Source organism: Peromyscus californicus, unplaced genomic scaffold (genome assembly GCF_007827085.1).
Source record: "Peromyscus californicus insignis strain IS unplaced genomic scaffold, ASM782708v3 Scaffold_15__1_contigs__length_86483966, whole genome shotgun sequence".
NCBI classification, from domain to species: domain Eukaryota; kingdom Metazoa; phylum Chordata; class Mammalia; order Rodentia; family Cricetidae; genus Peromyscus; species Peromyscus californicus.
In genome coordinates this window covers 52,245,009-52,271,256 of record NW_026294447.1, presented here as the reverse complement: position 1 = coordinate 52,271,256, position 26,248 = coordinate 52,245,009, and the positions used below count along the sequence as shown (strand labels likewise).

Here is a 26,248-nt window from a genome sequence, read left to right as displayed (position 1 = left end):
CGATGCTAAGTAGACTTTCTAGAAGGGATGTCGGACTTGGTTCTTCCATCAATTTGTTTCAGTGAGCAAAGCCATGCCTGGGGGGTCTACGAGGTAGACTAGATGGAAATGCATAGAAGATAGGTAAAGCACACTCTGGGTGTTTTGTGAGAGTTTCTCTGGAAACAATTGACACATCAGAGAACTGAGCCAGGAAGCCACATCCTAAATGTGAGAAGCACCATCTGATGGGCTGTGAGCCGGTTCCAGAGAAAAAGCCAAGGGGGTTGCTTAGATGAGAGGGCACAAGCCACCCCTCTTGGTCGGTTATTGTTTGTTTGGGGGCCTAGTACCATCATCTGCAGACATCAGGCCCTGGATTCTCTTTGACTCTTTAAGGACTTTGGATTTGCATCAGTGATGCTCCAAGTTTCCAAGCCAGCTGCCTTCGTCTGGGGCTGTGGTGTTCACTTGTTCTGAGGTTCCCAGCTTCTTGCACTTGGTAATTTATTTCCTGTTTCTTAAGCCTGCAGCCAAACACTATGGGACTCTGCTGCCTCTGACTGTGTACACCCATCTAATAAATAAGCTCTTATTAGTCTGTTCTGTTCATTCTGCTCCTCTGGAGAAACCTGGCAGATACTCTTTAGTGAGGACCAAAGCCCCAGAGCAACAGGAATAAGGGAAAGAGAAGCAAACACAAGGTTGGGTGTTGTCAAACTAGCCAGAGCTTCAGATGTCGCTGCTGCTCTTTCACACCTCTAGGTCAGCTTCTGATAGGCCACATGGAACCAGCAGACTCCACAGCCAGGTCTCCCTTCATCCTTCATCTCTCCTCTTTCACTGACCCACGTTTTTCCAAGGTGGGGTGGTAAAGGCCTCTTGGTAAAGTTGCTCTTTGACTCTTGTAATTAGATACCGTAAGTCACAGGAGTCCAGAAAGACTGACCTCCCTGGGTCCTTTGATGACATGAAAGACCTATTACAGAGGAGGTCTTCATTCTAAGGGAGGTTGTAACATTCCCTAGTGTCAGATGGGCTAGGAAGCTGGGGACCAGGTGATTCTCCAGAGGTACATAGGTTAAGCCCAGAATTTAAAAAAACCAAATACCAACATACAAACCCACCCAGGCTTACCTCCAACTTGCTATGTAGCTAAGGATGACCTTGAACTTCTCATCTTTCTGGCTCTGCCTCTACCTCCTGAGTACTAGGACTGTATGCGGTTTATGCTGTACCTAGGAACCGATCCAGGGTTTTGTGCATGGTAGGCAAGCGCTCCAACAACTGAGCTACATACACCCCAGCTGGAATGTCTTAACCCTGTAATCAGAAGTTAGTATTTGTGAATCTTAGGGCAAGAGCTGTGTGATTCTGGCTAGGAACGTCTCTGGGCTGTTGTGAAATATTAGTTTAAGATGTGTTACATTCATTTATGCTGTAATGGTGCAAAGATGTGTTGCATTCTAGAGCTGAACAGCCAATAGCAAGGCAGGGGAAAGACTAGGCTAGGCTGCCAGGCAGAGAGAATAAATAGGAGGAGAAATCTTGGGAAGAGAAAAATCGAAGAACAAGGAGCAAGAAAAGGAGAAGGAGAGGAGGATGTCAGGGGCCAGCCACTCAGCCAGCCACTCAGCCACTCAGCCACTCAGCCAGCCAGCCACAGAGTAAGAAGGGAAGAAAGATACATAGAATAAAGAAAGGTAAAAGCTCAGAGGCAAAACCTAGCTAAAGAGAAATGGGATAATTTAAGTTGGAAAAGCTGGCTAGAAGCATGCCAAGCTAAGGCCAGGCACTCATAAGTAAGAATAAGCTGGGTGGCAGGCCCCCAAAAAGTTAAAAAAAAAAACAACCATATACTGAACTTTTCAAACAGAACAATAGCCTTAGCCTCCCAGGATTATGAGAACTGAACTTAAAATGTGACATAAGTAATATTTTCAACTAGCAAAGGGCTCCAGGTATCTGATGCTGTTGACTTAGCTAAAGACTGGAGTCCTGTACTGGGCAAAATATTCCAACTGGCTTAAGCTACATTTTCAAAGACATGAAAACATCCAGCATCATTAAATCCCAGCTGATGGACAGGCCTTAGTTCTAGCTTCGCTCCCCCTTCCACACTGACCTGGGAAGCTCTTTTCTCCCATCCCTTCTCCCTGACTGTAAAAGTACATGATTTATTACATTTGTTACTGTTGTATTGTGCCTGGCACCTACCGTGTGTGTGTGTGTGTGTGTGTGTGTGTGTGTGTGTGTGTGTGTGTGTGTGTGTGTGGCTATTGCACTGAACAAATGACTGGATTCACGAAGGGGCAAATGTCTCCACGTTTTTGCCTAAGGGATTAACAAAATTATTGACCTGTTCCCTAGGTCACTCTATCCTGGCAGGCAGTCTTCGCCCCAGCTTCTGTTCCTCTACTCTTCATAAGTGCAGGCCCCTCTTAGTGATAGTGGAATATCAAAGTACTGGCAATGATGGTGTTATTGGTTCCCTTACCTGACCCTGGGTTCTTGGAAGGGTCAAGGCCTCACTCACATCTGCTGTATAGAACTGGGCATCTGTAAGGCACACAAGTACCCCTGCCAGGCATGCACTAAGAAGGAAAGGCCTTGCTACATGCTCTGATAAAGGAAGTTGCTGAAAAATTGGTCCAAAACCTAGTTTGCAGAGTGGTTTATACTTAGGTGTGGGTTTACCTGGAGTGACAAGGGGAACTAAGTAACTTTTTTTTTAACCAGTGAGCTGTAGTAACTACCCTCCACTTTAAGCCACTGATTCTCTCACCCAATCCCCAAACAGGATTGTCCAGCTCTTGGGGACTTTGACTGGAATTGTCACACCCCCATCTCCACAGGCCATCAATCAGAGTGCTTATAAAGCGCTATCACCAGATGAGCAGGGCGCCTCTGTGGCGCCCGTGAAGAAGGTTCCTGTGAGGCAGGAGCTTGTTTGAAAGAGAAGTAACCAGCTCCTTCCTTCCTGAAGAACCGACTTGTTGATAATCTTGCTTCAAACATTTTGGGGATGGTGGAGGAAAAGTCCTGGAGAAAAGATTCTCTTGGGGTGTCGCGACTCCCCCCAAGACTCAGTGGAGTAATGAAGGAGAGTCCTAAGGTCATGTCTGCCAATCGGAGGGAGGTCAGAGACACTGCACTGGAGGGCTAGCCTGTACCGTCCCAGCCCTGCACCTTCAGAGCCTGCAGGGAAAGGGGTCCTCCGGGAGGATGGCGCACAGACAGGGGCCCCGCTAGTCTGATCTCACTATCACCTTCCGGCAGCCTGGGGGTGAACTTGAGGGAAGGGCAAGCCAGGAGCAGGAGCCACTGTCACTGGGAGTCCTCGGCCTCTAGGGTGAATAAATAAATTATTAAGCGCCCAATACACAATAGCCTCGCTAGATGGAGACGAGGAATCACTGCAGCGGCGCTGGCGGCCGCGGCGGCGGGGAGCGCGGGCGGGAGCGCAGCCCGGGAGGGAGGCGGGCGAGGCTCTGGCTCCGCTCACGTCTGTTTTCCTTTTTCGTGCATTATTTATTTCGCCTCCGCCCGCGGCCCTGCTGCCGGAGCGGGTGCTCCCGGCCGGCGCCTCTCGCCCGCTGCCTCCCGAGGGCCCCAGGCACCCAGCGCCCCGGGCAACCGCGCGGCGCCACCGGGAAGGGCGGGGACCCGGGCGGCGCAGGGACCCGCGGCAGGGCTGGAGGAGGGCTCCGGCGGCCGACTCCCCAAGGATCCGAGGACACTTTCCCCGCCCTCTGCCTGGGCAGTCAACCCGGGCCCCGGGCTCGGGGTGGCCGCCTTTCCTGGCCCGCGCGCGGCCAAGCGCAGCCCGGAGCCCCGTGCGAGCGCGCCGCACCCCGGGTCCCCAGATCAGCTGCCCTGGAGGCCCAAGCCGCGCGCAAACTTTTGCTTCAGCGCCCCGCGCTCTTCCTCTGCGAGTGAAGCCCCCGAGCGCCCGCGCAGCCGCCAGGGTGAGCTTGGAGGCCCCGCCTAGAGGGCGGGGGACTGGGGAGGCGGCTGGCTTTAAATGGGGGCCGTCCTGCCGTTGAGAAACAGAGCTGCTGTGAGGGGAACCCTGACTTCCCTTCCCAGTATAGACGATCGGTGGGGGTCGCCGCCAGACAAGGTGGCGTGAGGCACCGGAGGGGTGCGGGCGAGCATGAAAGCGTTCGGGAAAACCTACGCCTACCCGGGAGCAGGAGCTGGGGCTTGGGCGGCCAATGGGGGCGCGCACGGAGGTGCCTAAGTGGCAGTGTGCGCAGTGAAGTCCCTGGGGCAGAGAGATTGCACGCAGAGAGTGATTTGGTGGTACTGTGCATGCAGAGTCAAGGAGTGTGCGGGCGGGAGTCGGTGGCAGTGCATGGGGGCCACAGTGCGTGTGCGCGCAGAGTGAGTGGTTTTCGCTGGGTCTGAAGCTTACTCCTCGTCAGAGTTGTGCATGTCAGTTTCTGGGGCTGTATGAGGTTCAGTAAGTGTGTTTGAATGTTTCTGGAGGCGTGCATGGGATCAAGGTATGCACGCAGTATCCTGAGGGGGAGGACGGTTGTGCCAGGATAGGGTGTGAGTTCTGGGATGCACTGAGAGTGAGCAAGTGTGCACGCTGCAACGAAGATGAAGGCTTGCTTTTGCGCAGGTGCCCCAAAGTGCGGGGCAAGTGAGTTCTCACCGCGCTGGTACCTGAATTGATGCTACTGTGCCTGCGCAGTGTCCATCTGACTCAAGCCTTGCTCCCTTGGACAGTTCAGCCCACCAGTGGGCGCCGCGGGTCGAGATGCTACTCCGGGACCTGGTGCTGCGCCGTGGCTGCTGCTGGCCCTCACTACTACTGCACTGTGCGCTTCACCCACTCTGGGGCTTCGTTCAGGTGAGAGGCGGGTAGAGGCCTCCTGGGTAGGGGTGGGGTCACTTCAGAGCGCTCCCTATAGCCACCCACTGACTGGTCCTGGGGACAGTTGGGAAGAAAGAAAAGCTGGTCAACTACAGCATGCTCTGACCCCCAAAAGATAAACTTCAAAAGGAGCTTCAGTTGTGGCCTGAGGCCTACAGGACCGAACTTGGCATAGAAAGGTGCTGAGACCTCATAGTCATCTCTGCTGCAGCCTTTGGGAAAAGAAACGAACTTAAAAAGAGAAAGGATCCCACTATGGTCCTTTGTTTCCTACCAGATTCCATCCCTAAACTTCAAATTAGTCTTCCTACTGTCTTCCACCTGGGGTGGGGGCTGTCTCTTGTAAGTAGTGCCTGGGCAGGTGGATGAATTATTGCCACCTGGGCCATCATTCACACAGAACATCTGTCAAGACCACCAGAGGACAAGTCCCTCACCTTTGGTCCCCCAGTCTCCAGGGCAGAGGCTAAGCAAGAGTCCACCAACTGCAGTTACTCCTCAAGGCAGAGAGAGGCTTGGATGGGATGTTCTCTAGTCCCACCCAGAATCCCCATGCCCAGCTGTCCTCACCAGCCAAGCAACTGGCCAGCATACTGAAGCTCTCTGATCCCGGCTTTCTCCTTTCTTACTGCTATGGGGTCAGTACTTGTTTACTTGGTACTTCACCTGGACCACAGAAAACATGGTTAGAAGCTGTCCCTGCTGTTACTGGGATGTAAGGTGCTACCTGTCCTGCATCCACTGGGCAGATACCCCCATCTCCATCACTTTCTAGAGGCACCCCACCCCCAGCACAGTCCAATGCTTCTGCTTTCTCTGCTCTGGCCTGTCTCTGGCTTATGACTGCTTTGTCTGTGTCCTCAGGATTCAAAGAACACTTGGGCCATTGAGACTAGGTCCCTTGGTTCAACTTCTAGCTGGGCTCCATGGCAGAGCTCACCTGTCTATGCCTTTACATGCTTCGTTCTCTGTCTTCCCAAAGATCTTTCAGTTAGGACCAAGAGAGCACTGATAATATTGCCTTGAGACTAGAGTGCTGGCTGCCCTGCACTTCAGAGAGACCCTAAAGAGAAGAGTCACTGCTACCTGCCCTACCCTTCAAAGGACTAATAAAACAAAACAAAATCCATTCTGTGTGTCCCTACAGCCAGGCAGTTTTGACAAAAGCAATTGTGTGAGTGTGTTTCAGATTCTCAAACTCAATACAAATCAAGTCTCATGAAAATCAATTAGAAAAGAATCCTCCAGTTAAATAGAATGGGCAAGATCTTGGCCTGAAGCTCTGGAAAATTAATCTACAAATGATAGGGGCAGAGAGAGCAGAGGAAAGGAAGGGGGCTTGGGAATGAATGGGTCTTGTTTTTAAGCAGGAGAGCTGGGTTTGGGAAGGAACACAGGAGAGAGGAAGAAGCATGCAAGCTCATAAGGCCATGTGTTTCTCTTTAAGTGGAGAGGATAAATCTGTCCGGTTGCAGGAGTTCCCTCAACGCAGAGAAAGAGCTTGGAGCCATCACTGCCTCCATGAGCATTCTTCCTAAGAATCCTCCAGAGGGTTGAAGGATAGGCCTGATACAACTGTCTTGTGATTAATGGGCCAGTTGATGAGACAAGAAACCTGGGTCCCTCGTGTGGCAGGTTCCTCCCCTGAAATTGGCGGAAGCCTCTGGCTATGGCAAGACAAGACACCGAGTTGCTCAAGTCCAATGACATTTTAATTGTCAAAGGTTGGTGGGGACATTCCTTAACCCCCTCTTTAATGTGTCTGGAATGGAGCTTTTGTGATTTAGGGTTCTCTAAGTTCACTTTAGTTGTGGTTGTGTTTTTTTGCTTGTTTTTTTTTTTTTTTTTTTTTTTTCTTGTAAGGGAAGAGGATGACAGGCTGGCAGATTTATTAGGTGTGACAGGAGTGTGTCTCATCAAGTTACTGTGGTGCTGGCCTATCTCCTTAAAAGATGCCAGAAGCCATCATCCTTGTGGATGCTCGTCTAAAGCGAGTGCCAGAGAGACAGGCTTGCATCTGGCCTTATGCATCCCTGTGTGCTGGCACCAAGTGAAGCTCTCCCAGACGTGGTGGAGCTGAGTCCTACACTCAGCTCCCTCGGCTGGCATTTTCCAGCAGCAGCACTGACCGGGCACCTCCTGGATGACAGGTTGTGTATCAAGTGCAAGGGGCTTAGTGGCCCCTGTCCTTGTGGCACTGGCAGGCTGTGCTGGCGAGGTCGTTAAACAAGTCATTGCAGGCAAAAGCTCTCAGGAGGAGCAAACGGCTCAGACCTGGAAAAAGAGTCCAAGCAAACTCCCACTGAGGTGTCACCACCGAGATGTGAGAGAGGCCAGTTCACACTAGATGGTGAAGCATCTTGACAGAGGGGACAGGCTGAAGCCAAGGGCAAGGATGAGGCAAGACCTGGGGAGAAAAGGAGCAGGCCAGCCCCCGACTGTCTTAAAGTTGAGATTTGATCCTGGGACTCACTCCTGGGGACAATGCCTCGGATTGTCACTTTAGACATCTCAACCTGGATTGGCAGGGAGGATGGATTCTGATTCCAGGGCACAAGACAGGGAGCCAAGAGCAGATAGGTGCAAAGCCTGTTTCCGCTTTTAGCATAAGTATATTCTGTACAATCCTGGGGGTATTTGTCAGATACAGTGTTGTTTATCCATCATTCAAATTTAACAAGGCTGTTTCCCCGAGCAATACTAGGTAAGAGGCAGGTGCTACTCAGTAGACATGGATACCTGGCGTAGGACAGTAACAGAGGGAATCGAGAGACGTAGGTAAGTTCTGGACATGTTTAGGAGGCAACATCCACATTGGATGTGAGAGCCACACAAATTGGCCTTGAATCTAACTCGAATTCTCAGAACATGGGCAAAATGCAGCCAAATTCTCAGCCAGGCTATCCCATGATGACCTCTAGCCATGTTCCCAATAAAGTCTCTGTTTGCCTCTGTCCACATTTATGTCTCTCTGCTTTCTGACATGGACACAGTGTGACCAGCCGCATCGGCCTCCTGCTGCTGGGTATTTCTTGCCATGATGGGCTGGCTGTCCCTGGAGCTGTGAGTAAAACTAAACTCTCCACAGCAGATGAGAAAAGCATCAGACAGTCACTGGACTCTGACAGTGTTGGATTGGATGCTGAGCCCATTATTTAGGCTGATCCCTTGTCTCACCTACTGTATGCCTAATACGCTTCCCATATCTGTAGTCCTCATGAAGACAGCATGTCGCTAACAGGGCTTAGCATGTCACTTGCTCAGGATGAATGCAACACATACCACCTACTTGTCTGTCCCAGGACACCTGTAGTTTTGCCTGAAGAGACAGGCAGTATAAAACAGCAGGGGCACTGCCCCAAAGAGGAATATTTGCAAGGTGAAGAGAAAGCAGGGAACAGGGAGGCCCAAGTCAGGCTGCAAGGACAGCTTGTCTCAGACGACTGTGTAAGAAAGGGCTTTGAAAGATGAAGAGAAGCCTGTTGGTGGGTATAGGGTTCAATGGAGGGAGGACTTAGCAGCTATTGGCTCACGCGGAACCAACCTAAAGGAAACTCCAGTGGGGCCCCAGATAGAGCTCACCCGTTGGCAAGGACAGTCAGCTCAGACTTGGCCCTTCTGTGAGGACAGGTTTTGTCTTTTTTTTTTTTTTTTTTTTCCAGAGCTGAGGACCGAACCCAGGGCCTTGCGCTTGCTAGGCAAGCGCTCTACCACTGAGCTAAATCCCCAACCCCTGAGCTAAATCCCCAACCCCGAGGACAGGTTTTTAAGCTGTTGTTCACTTGGGTCTCAGTGGAGCCTTCACATGAGAGCCCAGGATCCATTGATTTTTAAAATGCGAGCTCCTTCATTTCTTCCTCCTTCAGTCTTGAAAGTCGCTCTCAATTTTCTTGCCTGTCATTTCATCCTATTAAAAACACCCTCGTGGATCTGCACCCTTGTAACCTCTCACAAAAAAAAAAAAAAAAAAAAAAAAATGGGTCATCGTGTCAGGCTAGGTCAAACCAATGTGCTCTTCCTGAACGCTCCTGCGTTGAGTGTGCCTTGGAGACTGGAAAAGTAATTGCTCTGGCTGGGCATGGCCTGGAGTTCACATGCCCAAGCTCTGAGTCTTAGATGGAGATGGTATAGAGCAGGGAGGGGGGTCAGGCCGGATTGGAGGGGGGACTCAGACACATGGCAGAGAGTCTGTTCTTCTTACCTCCAGCTCCGACAACTGAGTCATGTCGGTGCAAGAACGAAAGACCCTCATTCTCTGAGGATGCACCCTTCCCTTGGGGACAGGGCTGCTTTCCAGGGTCAGAAACATAGTCAATGGCCCTTTAAAATTCCAAGAGGTGGTCTGTAAGAGCCTGTTGGCCTCTAAGGTATTAATTTGGGGCTTTAAATTGGTCCAGCCTCTCACTGCCACCCTGACTCCCACTTTGCCACCAACTGCACAGGGAGCACCCAGCCCTGTGCCCCCTCTCACACAACTGAGGGACTCTAAGGGACCCACCTGCAATGACGCACTGGAGGAAGTTGCAGGGACATTGCTATTCTGTGTTTCTATTTGCTTGCACGAAGCCAGAATAATTAACTGTGCTTCTCACCGAGGCAAGGGACTGCCCCAACTCCTTTCTTCTTGTCGTGGAGTCAGCTTTGGATTCCTGACTTTACAATCCTCTGCATATGGAGGAACATGGGCAATTGTCTAACACGTGGTTCTCAGGCTAGCTCTCTCTGTGTTTGACTGGGAGACTAAAGCAAAACACCCCAGGTCCAGATCCCCTGAAAAAGGCTCAGTTCACTGGTCATAGGTAAGGCTAAGGCAGGAATGTGCTGGAGCTGCCTGAGTGGTTCCAGGACACAGCTAGAGTGAGGAACCACTGTTGATCACAACCTCCTGTAGCTGACATCAAGAGACAGAGACCCATCTTGGGAAGACCCCAGGCCCAGACCTATGAGGCACAGGTTCTAGTCCATTCTTTGATGCTTGTTCATTTAAAGGCCGGCTCTCTGGGAGTGCTGGGCCCTTCCCTGAGGTGCTGGTTCTAATAGTGAGAGGGAAGCCAAGGCATAGCCCTGTCCTGGCGTAGCTTACAGTCCCACAGTGAAGACAGGTTAGAACGAAGTAACGGAAATGAGACCTGATACCAGGGAACCTCTGAGAAGGAGATTCAGCTTGGCCAAGGAAGTGACGGCAGAGCTGAATGGTGACAAAGTAGATCAGGTGGGAGAACATTCCAGCCACCAGGACAGCATATACAATGGCCAGAGATGACAGGAGGGTGGGGGAGGAAGAGACAGATGCATAGAGGCTTGCCAAGGGCTGCTTATGCCGTGACTTGTGGGCCATGTGGTCCTCTGAGTGGTAAGGAAGTACTTGGGGGCCACTGGGAGATTGGATGATTTGACCACGAACTACCCAAATGCTACCTAGAGAACATCAGGAGGTTACCCTGTCCCTTGGTCATATGAGATGCAGAACAAGGCCCAGCCAGGTAGCTTCCCTCTCCAAGATGGGGGGGACTCTGCCCCCCCACCCCACCCCACAGACACAGAAAGGCTGGATGAGCTGTGACGAGAAAGGTGAGGGTTTAACTTGTGCTGTCTAGCTGCCGCTCTTTGGGTATAACCCCTCTGGGGCCTAGCTATTCTGCCTGCTTTGGTCTTAATGAAGAATTCCAAGTTGTGACCTGGAAGGGACCTGGGGCAGATTCAGTTCAGCTTTTAGCTGCCTCGTGGCCTCCTTTGTCTCCTGGCTGTGTCCATATCTGCAGGTGACGTATGCTGAGCCCCAGAAGTCTTGTTCTAAGGTGACTGACAGCTGCCAACACATCTGCCAGTGCCGGCCCCCACCCCCTCTACCCCCTCCGCCTCCACCTCCACCGCCTCCCAGACTACTCTCCGCCCCAGGTAAGTGAAGGCTCGTTCATTGGTTTTATTCGGGGGTTGGGGGTTCCTCTCTATGTTTTCTTGTGCCCGGGAAGAGCCGATGAACAAGATGAGACGGAGGACAGCTCTGTCTTCTTTGTAATTTTCCACTGGCCGAGCGGGAGGGAAGCCAAGACCCAACTTTCCCCTGCAGTCTGCAGAACGCTCTTCCCCCAGAATGCTCCTGTGAGATGGAGAAGGATGCTTCTCCATCGGTTAATCGGATAAAAGTCAATCTCCATTTGATAAGTGATCCAGCCTGGAATGTTCTGAAGGCCAGATCTTTAAAGGGGGCAGCTGCTGGGTACGATCTTAAATACCCTACCCATACAGTTTTAATTTTCAATTCTGATGCCTGTTTAAGGAGGCAGTTAGGCTAGCACCAAAGGCAAAGATCTGGGAACCAAGATCCACTCTTGCCTTTTGGCCATTTGTACCCCACCTGCTGAAGCCTCTTGGGCTTGCCTCCTCCCTGGGTGACTGCATCTCTGAACAATGCAATTGCCCAGTCACGCAAACAAAGGAGCGTTTCTTTAGTCAGAAATGGCCTCAGCTCCGACTTCTGTACAGCTAAGTTTCCTGCTTCAAGTGGTGATTCCTGGGGTCTCTAGAGGAGATTCTGAGCTGTGGATGGGTCCCTCTAGGTTTGCTCTGTAGCATGCCTATGATCATGTCATGTGTCCACTGAATTAAGTGTGGGTGTGTTTTAAATAACCATGATGAGGCTCTATCCCTGCCAGGCTGTGTGTCCAGCCTCTTGGTACCTAGCTGACAATACAGTGTTCAGGGCCATCGTTGCAGTTTGTGTGGATTCTTTCCTTTTTATAGGTACCCCGCGACCCTCTGCTTCTAGGAGGGTAACCCCAAATAACCTATTCACAATCTCTCTAGCTTACTTTACATCTATGAGTCAGAGCCTTTGGGGTGGGGCTTAGCATCGTCTGAGGTCACTCAGCTGCAGGTTTGAGTGAGAACCTAATCCCATCAGGCCCTCTGCTCAGGCCTCTTTCTGTCCCTTACTTGCTTATCCTGAGAGAACCCTGTGCTAAGGGCTGGCCTGTGGCACATGTCCCTGGAGATGTCACCTTCCTTTCTTGAGACATCCTCTCTGCCCAGTCTTGGCCCCCACACTCGAATGCTGGGATCTAATAGCTCCACACATTCAGCCAGGGTCCCTGCAACTCAGTGTATTGCTACACACCTGCACTGGACACAGCGGGACTGTCTTGTCCTCTTGTGACCACCCAGGTCCACAGAGGGTATTGTATCAGCAACCCACAGGGTGGCCTATGAGAATATGCAAAGTGTTTGCCAGGGACACTGGAAATTCCCGAGTGGTTAGGCAAGATTCCACCCCTAAAATTCAAATTAGCCTTCCTACCGTCTTCCACCTGGGGTGGGGGCTGTTTCTTCTAAGTTGTGGCTGGGGAGGTGGATGAATTATCGCCCCGTGATTCACCATTCATGCAGAACCTGGTCTGTGAGATAAGTGGGCCTCTCCTGGGTTGATGTGGAGGTTGTGTGAAGACATCCAACAGAAGTACAGCATGGGCAAAGGATGGGAGGTAGGACTGTGTGAGACCTGTTTGGAGTATCACAGTCCTCCAGTGGGGTTGTCTTAATCCATTTCCTGTTGCTCTAAGGCAGTGCCTGAGACTGGGTAGTTTATAAAGGGAAAAGCTTTGTGTTGGCTGGAATACCTAAGACTGGGAGCAGCATCTGGTAAGAGCCTTTTGCTGTTTCATGCCATGGTGGACCAAAGGGCAGGCAGGCACGTGCAGATGTCAGAGGAACAAGGCTAGCCAGAACCAACTGCTCTTGAGGCTTGTCCATTCCTGAGAGAACCCATCTAGTGTCATGAGAAAGACATTAATCCCTCTTTAAGGTGTCACCTCCACATGTCACTGTGTTGGCAGCCAACCAAGTCTGAATATGAGTTTTGCTGGGGCAAATGACAGCCAAATCACAGCAGGGTTTAAAAGGAGCATCATAGGACAGATCTTCTGGGCCTGGGTGAGCAAGCCACATGGATCATAGCTCACCAGTTTCCCCATATCCAAGTATCACCTCATCTGCCTGCATTTTTCTGTGTATATTCACCCCTGTTGCCATAGAATGCTTTGTAGAAGCCAGAAACCAGAAACCAGGACCACTTGCTTAGATAGAAAGTGCCAGTAGAAACAAATCCAATGAAAACAAGCCAGTGCTTTATGATGTAAATCAGTAGGCTTGTAAGAGAATCAAAAGGAGCATGTTATGTTGATGGTGGTGCCACTGCTGGTACAGATTTTGTGTTAGCTCTCTGTCACTGTAACAAAACACCTGAGATAATCACCTTACTAACCAGAAAGGATCGTTTTGACTCAGTTTCAGAGGGTTCAGTGTATGGTTGCTTGACCCTTGGCTTCAGATATATGTGTTGGCCCACAGTCTGTCACGGTGGGAGTGAGTGATAGAGGAGGCCTGTTCATGTTCTGGCAGCCAAGAAGCAAGGGAAGTATGGAAGGCCTGGGATCACAGTATGACCTTCAAGGTCACAGCCCTAATGACTTAACTTCTTCCTACTAGGTCCCACCTTTTAAGTGTCCCATCTCTCCCCAGTTGTACCACAGACTGGGTATCAAGCCTTCAACACATGGCGCTTGGAGGGCACTCAGGATCCAACTGTAAGAGCTCCAGTGTGTTTGCACACTGTGTGCTGTCTGAAGTCTACAGTACTGCAGGGACACTGGCCCATTTTGGGGACACTGTCTGGACAGCAATGAGCCAACAGAGATGGTAGGCAGGTAAATGGCATATCATCGCACCTGCTGCTCAGAGACGTCAGCCGTGTCAACAGCTGGCAGTGGGTGTTGGGCTTGGTCTGTCAGACAAGAATGTGGGGGCATCTTGAGATTATTTGATGTCCAGAGCTCCCTGACACATGAAGCCAGGCTGGGTGCTGCAGAAAAGGGGGTTGAGGGCAGAGAGGGTGCCATGTGGTAGAGGGAACAAAGCCAAGCTGTGGGCAGGAAGATGTTTCTGGATGAGACGAGAGTAGTCTGGTTGAAACAGTAATAGCAGGATGCTTAGTTATAAAGAGCAGAAACGATGCTTCTGTCTGTAATGGATTCTGATTGTTATTGTCCCCCATCACCCTCTCTGGTTCCACCCAGCTCTCACTGACCCTCTTCTACTGCCGGCCAGTCGCATCCCTCCTTTATCGTCTTTTATTTTTATTTGTTGGTGCCCCAGTGAGCTTCATTATGGTTACTTCTAGAAGCACAGGTGAGAGGTTATTTCCAGGAACATAGGCAACTTGCCAGTGGCTACACCACTGAAGAAAACATCTCTTTCTCCCCCTCCACAAATATTAACTGCCCACAGATCCTCGGGGAAGAGTGGGACTTTGTGAGCCCTTTCCCCCTCTTTGACGAAATATTGACAAACCCAGTCTTGTGCAGATAATCACAGATGCTGGGAGTTCAAGAGTACCACAGTCATGTCGTGTCCAGAAGACAGCATTCCACAGCGCTGCACTCCTTTCTCTGGCATTTACGTTCTTTCCACCCCGCATGAGCCTTGGAGGAAGGGATAAAAATGGTTCATTGAGGGCCAAGCATTCAACGCTTATTCTCATTGCAATAATTGCTACCTATGGCAACAGAAAGCTTCTCCCAGGGGCATTTACATAAATATTTAGAAGGCCCTTGTGCTGGACATAATATCCATTTAGCAAAATGATAGCAGTAGGTTCCTCATGATGGTCTATGACACGGGCTTTTGACCAGGTACTGACACAGTACCAAACACTGTGTCCTTCTCGCGGAGCAGTCCTCAATTTCAAGCTGAAAGTGGTTGATCACCCTTTAACCGTCATGCCACCGTCACACTAGTAGGCACATCTTGCCTTGCTAGGTCAGTAGTGTAGCACGCAGGGTCCACAGCAGAGTAAGGGTTTGATGACAGTCCTTCCACAGCAAAGTCACAGATTTTATTATCCCGTTTTCATACATATGTGTCTTTGCACTTTGTCCTTAGTATCTCCCTCCCCACTGCCTTCTCTCTTCCTTTTCTTTCTAGAAATACTTCTGGGAGTGACTTGTGCAATGCAAAAGCTAGAGAGAAAGATGATAGCCTTTTAGCTCATGAATCAGAATGTTGCAGTATTAGATTTGCTATATTCATGGATGATCTGGGAGTCTCTCTCTCTCTCTCTCTCTCTCTCTCTCTCTCTCTCTCTCTCTCTCTCTCTCTTCCTGTCTTTCGGTCTTGGGTCTCTCTCAATCCCTCTGCTGTCCCTATGGCTCTAAGCTCCAGGATCCCCTCAACAGTGCAGGTTCTTCATTTAGAAAATAGGCTATAGATCACCCATGTCCCTGCCAACACACACACACACACACACACACACACACACACACACACACACACACACACGACCTGAGAACTCTCAAAGGAGAGAAATACTTCTGAATCCTAGCCAGGTGGTGGTGGCTGCAGCTCATCCCATGGAAATCATTTGTGAAAGAAGCTGCCTGAGGATACCAGCTAGACTCAGAGGCTGAAGGGATGCTACTGAGGAAAGAACATCCAATCCCCAAAGGGGATTCCCTGGTCACTCACATCAAGAACACTTTCTTCAGGCCTCAGCCCTGACCAGTGCATGGAAAGCTCCTGGCTTACAGCTACTAGTTGACAAGCTCTCTAAAGGAGATTCTGCCTTAGAGATGGGTTGGTCTAGCTTGTAAAATGTCTGTGATGGTGTCTCCATTTCTACTAGATGGGCAGGGAGGGAGATAGGACTTGAGGAGGAAGTTGGGAAGGCACAGGACAGGAGCAGCTGTCACAGAGGTACAAGGGTTGGGGAACATGTGCCTGGAGTAGACAGCACAGGGAGAGACAGCCCTTGGTGCAGACCCAGTGGAGGTAATGATCAGAAGCCTTTGCGGGGATCCGTGGGTGGCCTCCATGAGTGGCCTCCATGAGACTGAGCAGACCTCCCTCATCACTCAGACAACACTCAGCCACTTCCTGGCTGTTCAGGGTGATTAGCTTATCCCGGTTTCCTCAGGACTCACCTGGGCCCCCAAAGTCCTGCTGGGGAAGCTGCTCAGCTGTGGGTCCCTGGCAGAGGCAAGGTGATTTTAAAAGTTGTTTCCTGTTAGGTTCCTTTGGGGGATATTTATTGCATGTGGGGCTGGGGACGGGCCTGCCCTGTATTCGGTAGGGTCCAGCTCTGTGCCACTGTCCCAACACCCCTCACCCTTGCTGCCACTAGGAAGGTGTCTAGAAATAGTTGTTGTGATACAGAAGGTTCATGTGTGAGAGAGTGAGTGCGTAAGCAAGTGGATGAATGAGTGAATGAGTTAATGTGTGGAGACAGTATGTAGTAGTCCAGGCTAGCCTCAAATTTGAGATCTTCCACCTCAACCTTCCATGTGCTGTGATTATAGACATGCACCACCATGCCTGGCATGCCATGGAAGATTGTGGAATAGAATGTTTATTTGAGGCCAACTTGTTCTCCATGCTCTGCCCATAACCCCCACACATAGGGCAAAGGGGGCATCATTCTTTGTGCATGTTAGTGAGTTTGTGAGCTGTGGCTACAGGGGGGCCCAAGGCAGGGTCCTCAGAATCCCTGGAAAGCTGTCTTAAGAAGATGCTGGACCTGCTCCCCAGCATCCCTCCCTCACTAGGTCAGCATGGGGCCTAACAACCTGAATTCATCACTCACTTTCAAATGAGGGTGATTCTTAGTCACAGGGGCACTTGAAGAAGCAGAGTCCTAAAGAATGCCACTCAAAGGGCTTTGGAGCCCTCCAGACCCTTTCCCTCAGCTCTGGGACATCGGGCCAGCTGCAGTTTCTCAGGCCTCTGTTTTCTCCCCTGGGAAGGGCCTACTGTGAAGACTGGAGATTTTGCAGGCCACCCTGGGCAAACCCCATGCCACCCCAAAGGTGATGTCACAGAGCAGGGATGCAGAGCCTGGCTTTCCTGCCCTCTAGACTTTTGTTCATTAGACACATGAATGACTCGGGCTCCTGAGCTGCTGTGAACCAGGACAAGGAGCAATCCCTGTCACACGTGGGTATCACATGATCTCTATGTAAAGTGAACTTCATGGAGAGCCTGGAACCCAGTCACCACTCAGCAAGTCGCAGCTAATAAATGTGAAGGCTGGGCTGGTGCGATGGCCAGGCCTGACCAGCTGAGTTGGATCTCCAGGATCCACAAGGCAGAAAGAGAAAATGCCTCCTGCAAGATATCCCCTGGCCTCTACACATGCATAATCTCTCTCTCTCTCTCTCTCTCTCTCTCTCTCTCTCTCTCTCTCTCTCTCTCTCTCTCTCTCACACACACACACACACACACACACACACACACACACACACACACAAATGTAATAAAACTTTTATTAAGGTTGAACTGGGAATGATTGGTCACACTTGCAATTCCAGCCCCTGGGAGGCACAGGCAGGAATATCAGAAGTTCAAGGTCATCCTTGACTATAGAGTGAGTTCAAGGCCAGCCTGGGCTACATGAGAACCTGTCTCAAAAAGGGATTACTAAGGCTAACAGTTGTACTAATCTTAGGCCACTAACCATCAAACTAGCAGTGGTCTAGATAGGAGTCTGGAACCTGGCTAAGAATAAACTTGAGATGTAGTGGGCTCTTAACATTTCACAAATGTTAAGATTCCACAAATCTTCAGCACAAAGGAAAAAAGGACTCTGAGGCTTCCATTCACAGTCCTTTCCAGTCTCTGATCCTCAGAGTCAAGTGGGGGCCCCCACCGTCCATGATAGTATTTCTAGAAGGTGTTGAGGGACAATACCCAGGCAAAGCCCATGGCAGCCACCAGAACTGAGGGCCTGAGTTTGCTTTGTAAATGCCAGCTGTGGCCTATTGTCCCTGCCTGTGACTCAGATCACCCAGGTCATGGGAAGAAGAACTGTGTACCAGCCCTCAAGGAAAAGCGCGCACACCCCCTCTATGAGACGGGCCTCAAGGCGACCAGGCCAGAAATAGCTATGGCAGAGCAGAGGCGTGAGCTGGTGTGTCCGCAGAGCCCAAGGACTTCAAAGCAGGGGATAGATTTTATTTCTGCATTTATTTTATTCTTACAAAAATCATAAGAGAAGTTAAATGACTCCCCAAAGGCCACACAGCAGTGGCAGAGCTGGGAATGGGGTCGCTTGGGTCCCTTATGTGCCAAGAGCCACATATTAACAGAAAGATTCCAGTTAAGCTATGGAAGTTCTAGAATATTTTATTTTTTGAGGCAGGGTCTCACAGTGTAAGCAAGGTTGGCCTAGAATTGTAGATCCTCCTTCCTTCGGTCTTCCAAGTATTTACATGCATGTGCTACCCTGCTCAGCTAGAATTCTCCCTTCCCCTCTCCATTTTTGAACAGAAGAAATAAACCAATATTTAGTCCCCAGTCCTGCAGGCAGGAGCTCTGTGAGCCCTCAGACTCTCCTTTATAATAGGTGGCATTCTCTCCACTTTCTCCAAACAGATCAGAGCTTTAGAAGGGGCGAGTTACTTGTTCCAGGCTGCCCTGCTGGAAGGGCCAGCCTGCCTCTGAGGGGTTCACATTAATTCATGCAAATCTCACCTCACCCCAGCCCTATTCTGGTTTCACATGGCTACAGAGCAAGCTACCTCAGTTGATGACCCACAGATCGGTTGCTACCTCCCTCCCCAGATTACAGGGTCCACTGATCCCTCTGGGATGTTCTCCCCGTGCACTTTTTTATGAAGTTGTAGTTAACTGCCTGGGGCTAGGTTATTCCAAAGACTTGCTCTCCCAGGTCTGGCAGTTGATAGTGGCTTGGGTCACTTGTTAGCTGGGTCCTCGGCTGGGCCATCCTCTAGAGCATCTGCACATGATGTCACCAAGTGGTTCAGGCTTCCTCACAACATGGAGGCCAAGTTGCAAGGTTGCAAGGCAGGCAGAAGGTGCATCCCTTTTGATGGTGTGGCTGAGAAAGACATACAACACTATGCCTATTGTGTCCTGTTTCATAGAATCAAGTGGCCAGAGCTGGCTCATTAAGGAGTCGGGGTTAGACCTTACCTCTTAATGAAGAGGGTCAGAAAATTCACTTACTTCCTTTTTTCTTTGTGTGTGTGTGTGTGTGTGTGTGTGTGTGTGTGTGTGTGTGTGTGTGTGTGTGCATGTGTGTCTTTTGCTTTTACAGTGTTAGAGATAAAGCCTAGGGCCTTGCACATGCCAGGCAAATGACCTCACCCAGCTACATCCCAAGCCCTTGTTTTTTGTTTTGTTTTTGTTTTTGTTTTTGTTTTTGTTTTGTTTTGTTTGTTTGCTTGTTTTTTTAAGATAGGCTTAGACTGGTCTTGAACTCTCCCTGTAGCCCAGGCTAGCCTTGAACCATAGCTTTTCTGCCTCAGCCCTCCTCGTGCTGTCATTATACTACGGTTATGTTGGGCAGCCATGCTGTTCTTCAGCAACATGCACATACCAGCACATGCTCTGTGGCTTTTCATTTTCCTATATAACAATCATCCCAGCTTTTAAATATGTAATTGGTTGACTAGCGCTTAAGTACTTAGATAGGCACAATTGCTGAGTATCTTGCTAGGTCCTTAGTGACAACTCCAGCTCTTTAGCCCCTGGCCTCAGTAGTTTACTTCCCAGATATATTTGGGGTATCTTCTGTGCATCAGGCATAGGCTGGCTTTTGAGAATGTAGTGACCAGGACAGAAGGGTCCCCAGAGTCATAACACTTATGGTTTACTTTATATATTCATGAGGAGCTGTGATAGATAGTAAGAGACATACGTAGTGTAGGAAAATGGAAGATAATATGTACTGTGCTCTGAAGGGGTGCCAGGATGGCCACTGACTCCAGTGGACCTGAGATCACATGTATGCTGAGAGCCCACTGAAGTAGGAAGCTGAGAGAATGGGAGGAAAAACCTTCTTATCAGAGGGAACAGCCTGTGCAAGGTCCTCATGTGGGGCAGGGCTGTGAAAAAAGCCATTGTGGCTGCTGACTGCAGACTGTGGAAACAGGAGGGGCCTTAGAGGCATGGGGGTAGGACAGCACTACGGGAAGGCTGCACGGGGAAGCTGTAGGCTGCACAGGCTGCACAGGTCATCAGAGGCCAGGAAAGGAGTTTGGATTTTTACCTACGTGCAGCAGGGAACCTCTAGATGGTAAGGCCTCACACTTGCTTTTCAGAGACTGGTCCTGTGGAAGGGAGAAAGGAAGAAGGAAAGGGTAGAGGTTAGGGCCCAGTGACAAGGCTGGTGGTACTGTGGTCCAGCCAAAGATGGCGGTGATGGTGGCTGGATTAGACGAGGGGCAGGTGAGAGTGCTGAGCTAACTTAGTCTGATTTGAGACCATTCTAGAAGATCCAGGGCTGCTGGGCCTGAGGAGGAGAGAGGGATGCAGGGATGCTGCTGGACCTGAGGAGAAGAGAGGGATGCAGGGATGCTTCTGGGCTCTGAGGAGGAGAGAGGGATGCAGGGATGCTGCTGGACCTGAGGAGGAGAGAGGGATGCAGGGACGCTGCTGGGCTCTGAGGAGTCACTGAGTGGAGGATACCACTCACTGCACCCTATCCTGGTTTGTAATTTCGCAGTAGGATGGTGATGAAGATCAAGAGGGGCCAAGGAGTGGTGCCCCATTATTTTTCCTCCCTGCTCCCATCTTAAGCACTGAATTCCTCAGTACTAATCCAGATTTAGTGCCATGGAACTCTAAAAGGCAAAGGTTCCCATCACACATAAGCTAGAGTTCTCCTGGGTCATGATGAGTGTGAAGGGGGCATGGTCTGCTTGCCCTCAGTGTCACAGCAGGTGAAGTCAGTCCCCATCACCTTGGCTTCCCTGAGGGCTGCCAGACTCCCAGTAAAGGTCCACAGATGCCACTGATCCTGCTCTCGGCTGGAGGTGGTGTTAGCACCAGATGTAGCGAGGGTATCAGACACTCGGGGACTTTGAAAACTTCTTGCTTCCTGCTCTGTGTTGATGGGTAGTTGGTCTTCCCCAGGGCTACAAAGGTATATTCCTGGGACTTTTGCTGGAGGCACTGTTTTTATCTCGTGGTCACTGATCCACATTCCTGGTCTTGGAGGCAGGACTTGGAGGCCAGCTGGGCTCTGGCTCTTTCCAGCTGTATCCTGGTCACTCTGCCTCTTGGGATTCCTGTTTTCTCCATCTCAGAGATAGTTGTGGGAGCTAAAAAAAAAAAACATGAATGAGGGCCTGGCACTGCCCCTGGTGGGTGGCCAACTCTCCATAAGTAGGATTTTTGTCAGTATGAATCTTACTTTAACAAATTCCTTACCTAGGTCAGCCTCTATTCTTCTATCTGTAAAGTGGGCCAACTCTCACATTCTACTGTACACTAAGCCCAGGGCATCCCCAGCATGGTGCTGCAACCAGACAAGAATCTGAGATCTTTAATAGCATCCAGGGTTTCTGGTTATTAAATGTTTTTTTAACTGAATTTTCTTTTCTCTATTCAGTAAAGGAATTATTTCAGTCTTCCATTCATTAATTTGCATCTAGCAACTAAGAACACATTACAAAGTTCCGTTTATATTAATTTACTCCTACAATTATTAGTCTCGACTTGTCTGGTTTTAGAATCACCCAGGAGACACACCTCTGGGCACATCTGAGAGGGCATTTCCCGACAGGTTTAACTGATGAGTGTGAGTGGTACCATTCAATGGGCTGGGCTCCTGGGCTGAGTAACAAGGAAAAACTGAGCTGGGCACCAGTGTTCATCTCTCTCTGCTTCCTGGCTGAGGTCATAACGTGATCAGCCACATCAAACCCCTGCTAATGCTCCTTCCCCACCAGGATGCACTATGTCATCAAACCAGAAGTCCAGATAGACCCTTCCTTCTTTAAGCTACTTCTTGTTAGGTGTATGTTTATGTGTGTGATCACAGGCAAAGTGTGCTGTGGCACATTGTAGAGCTACATCTCTGCTTGTGCAGAGCCCCTTCTTCTAGGGGACTGCCTGAACCCCAACTGCCTGAGCCTGGCTTCCCATGCGCATCACACCAGCTTTCCAAATATCCTAATCCCATCCTGCACGGGCTCGGTGTATAGCTGCCCAGGTGATTCATGAGTCAAGGTGGAGGCACATGGCAGGACGGATCTACACCGGCAAGGGGAAAACATGGGTGTGATGGGGTTGGACTGGCTTCCTGTGTCTCTGGCCTTGGGGACATCACTGTTCTAGGCTCTCCAATATTGACTGTGGTGAAGGCACAGAGTCAGATTCACCTTGGTAGAGTCTGCCTGAGTTCTGCTTACTTCCCAGGCCAGGAGCCTGTGCTGCAAGGCACCTTTTAGACCATTCTTTCTGAGTCCACTTTTCATCCACAGCAGGGCCTCCTCAGGGAGGCTTCTCCCACTGGAATTTGTGACCCTGAACAAGTCTCCTCACTTTGTTGATCTCCACTTCCAGATGTGAAATGAGAACACAGCTGCTGCTAAACGCTGACGAATTACTGTGAAGATGAGGGAGCTAGCAACGAGTCGGGGTACAGGCTGCACCCGTGTTAATTCTCATGGCAGCTGCTTGTTTCTTTGTGTGTGTGTGTGTGTGTGTGTGTGTGTGTGTGTGTGTGTACCCATGTGTGTGCTCATGTGAGTAGCTTTGCATGTATACTAGAGTGCACATGTGTGTGTATACTTATGGAGGCCAGAGGTCAACCTCAGATGTTGTTTCTTGGGGGGCCATACACTTTGATTTTTTGAAGACAGGGTCTCTCTGGGCTGGAGCCCACTGGATTAAGCCATGTGGGCTAGCCAGCAAGGCCCAGGGATCCGCCTGTCTCTGTGTTCTCAGCGCTAGGGTGACAAGTGACCACCACATAGTCTGACGTTTTTAAAGTGTGGGTCCTGGGGATTCATTTCGGGTCCTCCTCCTTGCGTATCAAGTGCTTTAGCAACTGAGCCGTCTCCCAGTCTGAGTCAGCTGTTGACCAGTAGCGCATGCTTTCTGAGTCCACCCTCTGCACCTGTCACTGTTTGGAGGGTCTGGGCCAATACTGCAGACATGAGCTACAGCAACAAGACGATGAGCCGAGCCTCATAGCCATGCTGTGCACCGCTGGGCTCAGGCACTTGAGTCCATCATCTCTTCCTTTGTTTCTTCCGTGAGCTTACCTGATGAGGTATAGGCACCAGGCAGTGACAAGCATAGGTCATCAGACACCTTCTCCTTCAAATTGTCCCAAACATCTCCTTTGTTTCTTCGTGGGTCCCAGAGCATGACAAACTGTCCTCACCGAGGCCAGTAGGCTGGCTCCCTGATTTCTTCTGTTCAGCCCTCAAAGGGAAGAAGAGACTTAAGCTTTCTGCCAGGGTTCCCACTGGATGTAAATGGATTCAGTCCTCTTTTCCTTGAGACCTGAGGCCACCCTAGAATTTGTTCACATCTATTGAATCCCATGTACCAATACTCCACACACCACACTCTGCAGTATCTTCGAGGCATTGCAGCCTGTGCCAAGGCTGGAAGCACTCATGTGTGTGTTTACTGTGGCATACCCTCTGGAAGGGGGTGCAAGGAGGGAGATGTGGCCTTGGACCTGAAGTGGCAGTTCTTGGATATCATCTGTCACAGGCACCCTAGTGGCGAGAGGCTAGCTAGCTAGTGTCATGTCACCAAAACATCTGTTAGTCCCTCTCTCCCAGCAAACCTGACCCCAAGAGAACACATTCTCAGAAGGCCCAAATGACTCTCTCAAAGTTACCATCAATGAGGTACCTGGGACCCAAACCCAGGCCCCTCAAGTCTGGAACTTTCCCAAGCAGAGCAGACATCAGGTGCTATGAGTATGTATATGTGGCTTGTTTTCAGTCCACCTCCAGGACCCATCGCCTTCCCAGCTTAGCACCAAGACAGATACGCAGCCACTGCAAACCGTTGTCTTAGAATCTGTAGCAACTGTGGCTATGAAAATGGCCCGGTTCCCTCTTTACACACTTCCAGGAAGCGTGGAGGAAAACACATGGTCCCGGATGCCAATGGCTTTTAACATCTTTTTTATCTGCTTCCTTCTGTATTCTATTTTATGTCCCTATCCTCGTTTTAAGTTATACAGGGGGGCAAATTAGAAACCAACCCGTTAGAATACATTACTTAGAGAGAATGTTTGCTGGAAAGAAACTATGAGCTGGCTTTCTTAGGTGGCCAAGATGCAGCAGGGGGTGCTAGGAAGCAAGGGGTACTGACTTGGTTTCCCCAAAGTGATTGATAATTGAGAGAGGATATGTGTGAAGGGGCATGCTTTCCAGAAAAAAACCCATCTATCTGGCTGGGCGGTGGTGACTCATGCCTTTAATCCCAGCACTCGAGAGGCAGAGGCAGGTGCATCTCTGTGAGTTCAAGGCCAACCTGGTCTACAGAGCGAGTTCCAAGATAAGCTCCAAAGCTACACAGAGAAACCTTGTCTCAAAAAAATTTTTAAAAAAAGAAAAGAAAATAAAAAGAAAGAAAAGGAAAGAACACATCTGCTTACTACCTTCAAGCCATTCCCAGGGTAGATTCTGCAAGCCAGGATCTGAACTCTCCACCCAGCACCAGTGATTTGGAACCAGGTGAGGCATCACAGCTGTGAGCCCCCCCCCACCTTGCATGGACCTCGTTTTTACTCATGGGGCAGTTGAGAGAGTCAAGATAATGCTTAGGCTGGAACCCATCATGGGGGATGAGGGAAGGGGTCCTGTCAGTGTGTCATCTCTTTAATATTATTGCAAAATTCACCTAGGATGTCCCACTCGTGTCCAGGACAAAGTCACTCGTTTAGCCTTTGAAGTGTCTGCTCCTATCCTCAGGTTCAGGGACTGTCTGTACATCTTTGTCCCCCCTGGTGGTACTGGGCTTGGCATGTGACAATTGCATGCATAAATGCATGCCTGAGAGACAGGATGATGCAGACAGGGGGCAGTTGTCCAGGAGAGAGGAGCAGAGGGGGAAGGGGGACTCAGGTTTTATCTGGTCCCACTTGTCACTTGGTAGCAGTTCTTGGGACTCTGTCTGATTTAGGTTTCTCCAGAAACAGATGCTGATCAAGGAGTCAAGTGTAAGGGGCCACTTGGGCGGTAATCCCAGGAAACACCTGTAGGGAGGTGAGGGTGAGAAGGACGACAGCCAGCCATGGTGGCTACTACACCTGACCCTGGAGCTCAGGGCAGTAGTACAGACTGGCACCCCAGAGCCACTGGTGGGGGTGGTTAGCTGTCATATGAATTAGTCACAGCTGGTGAACTGGAGTGTCGCTTGCTTCCCAGGGCAGAGAGGCAACATGTCCCAGAAACATCTGCCGTAAGTGATTACTTTCTTCGAATGGGACTAATGTGGCTGAGTTTGTCCCCAGTCAGACTCACTGGGTCTGTACCTTCTGGGGTCCCACCAGGAACCCACACCTCTCTCTCCTACACAGAGAAAGCGTGAGGGGTCCCAAGAAACCACACCATCAGTAAAGCACAAAGAACCGGAGTTTCATCTCTAGAACCCACATGGGGAAAAAAAAGCAGGGCATGATAGTGCATGCACATAAGTGTATATGCACTGTACCCACAAGAACAGACATACACACCTTAAAATCACACACATGTTGCTCACAAACATTTGTGTAACAAGCATTTCTAGAGCCCAGAGCCTGCCAAGTCCTATGCTGTGGCCAGCGGCTGAGGATGACACAGTGGAGCTGAGGACCCCACGGGGAAAGTTTATGGCGTTCTGTCTAGTCTCAGGTGGAGTTTAAGGAGTCTGTGACAGTGCCGGGAGAGTGAATATGAAGACATTGCAGGCTACTTCCTCAGCGTGCCCATCTCCAGGGTTAGCCAGAGAAAAGGGGCCTGACTGGAGCAGGTCACCTGGAGGAGCCACCAGAGGAGCAGAGATAGGACAAGAAGTCTCAAGTAAAAAGCCGGCCTTGGAGGAGGGAGGGGTGCTCCAGCAGGGATGAGGCAGGGGATACAGAAAACACGGGCTGAGTAGCAGGGACTGAAGGCCAAGCTTGGAGAGGAGGTGGTGGGCCAGGGCTCAGAACACAGCCCAGCCAGGCAGAGGTTGGAAAAGGGCCTGAAAAGTCACCAGGCCAGCCACTGTGGGGAAGGAACAAGAATTCCTAGATTATGGTGACTGGTGTGGTCAGGCGCCTCTTGAACAAGAGCAGTGTGCCAACAGAAATCTAAGCTCCAGGTTTGACACAGAGCCTTGAAGATACGATGATGAGTCTAAAGCTGAGGCAGATGTTTCCACTGGTACTGAGGATGGGCCTGTGGGCACCATTCACAGCGGTCCCGGAGCCACAGAGCTGACTGGGGAGAGTGCAGAGAGGGAGCAGAGGTGGGTGAAGACACAGCCTGAGGTTCGTGAAGACAAGGAGCCCGGGGAAGAGTCTGAGGAATGACCCAGGCATGGGGAGAGGAGCCAGAAGCCAGGAAGGAGTTGAGGACCAAAGTGTTTGCTCGAGCA

The 26,248-nt window shown here is 50.4% G+C and overlaps 1 protein-coding gene across 6 annotated transcripts in view; it reads left to right on the top strand.

The window, feature by feature from the left end:
- Positions 1-3,832: 3,832 nt before the first annotated feature.
- Positions 3,833-26,248, top strand: part of Prima1 (proline rich membrane anchor 1) — a 53,082-nt gene continuing 30,666 nt past the window's right edge. For 2 of the 6 annotated variants that reach the window (XR_008218359.1, XM_052738844.1), the window contains exons 1-3: positions 3,993-4,102; positions 4,717-4,840; positions 10,627-10,762. Coding sequence is in view for 5 of the 6 variants with exons in the window: in XM_052738844.1 (XP_052594804.1) it covers positions 4,748-4,840; positions 10,627-10,762 (229 nt within the window). In the remaining variant the exon portion in view is untranslated. The other 4 variants (XM_052738845.1, XM_052738846.1, XM_052738848.1 and 1 more) reach the window with 4 other exon arrangements.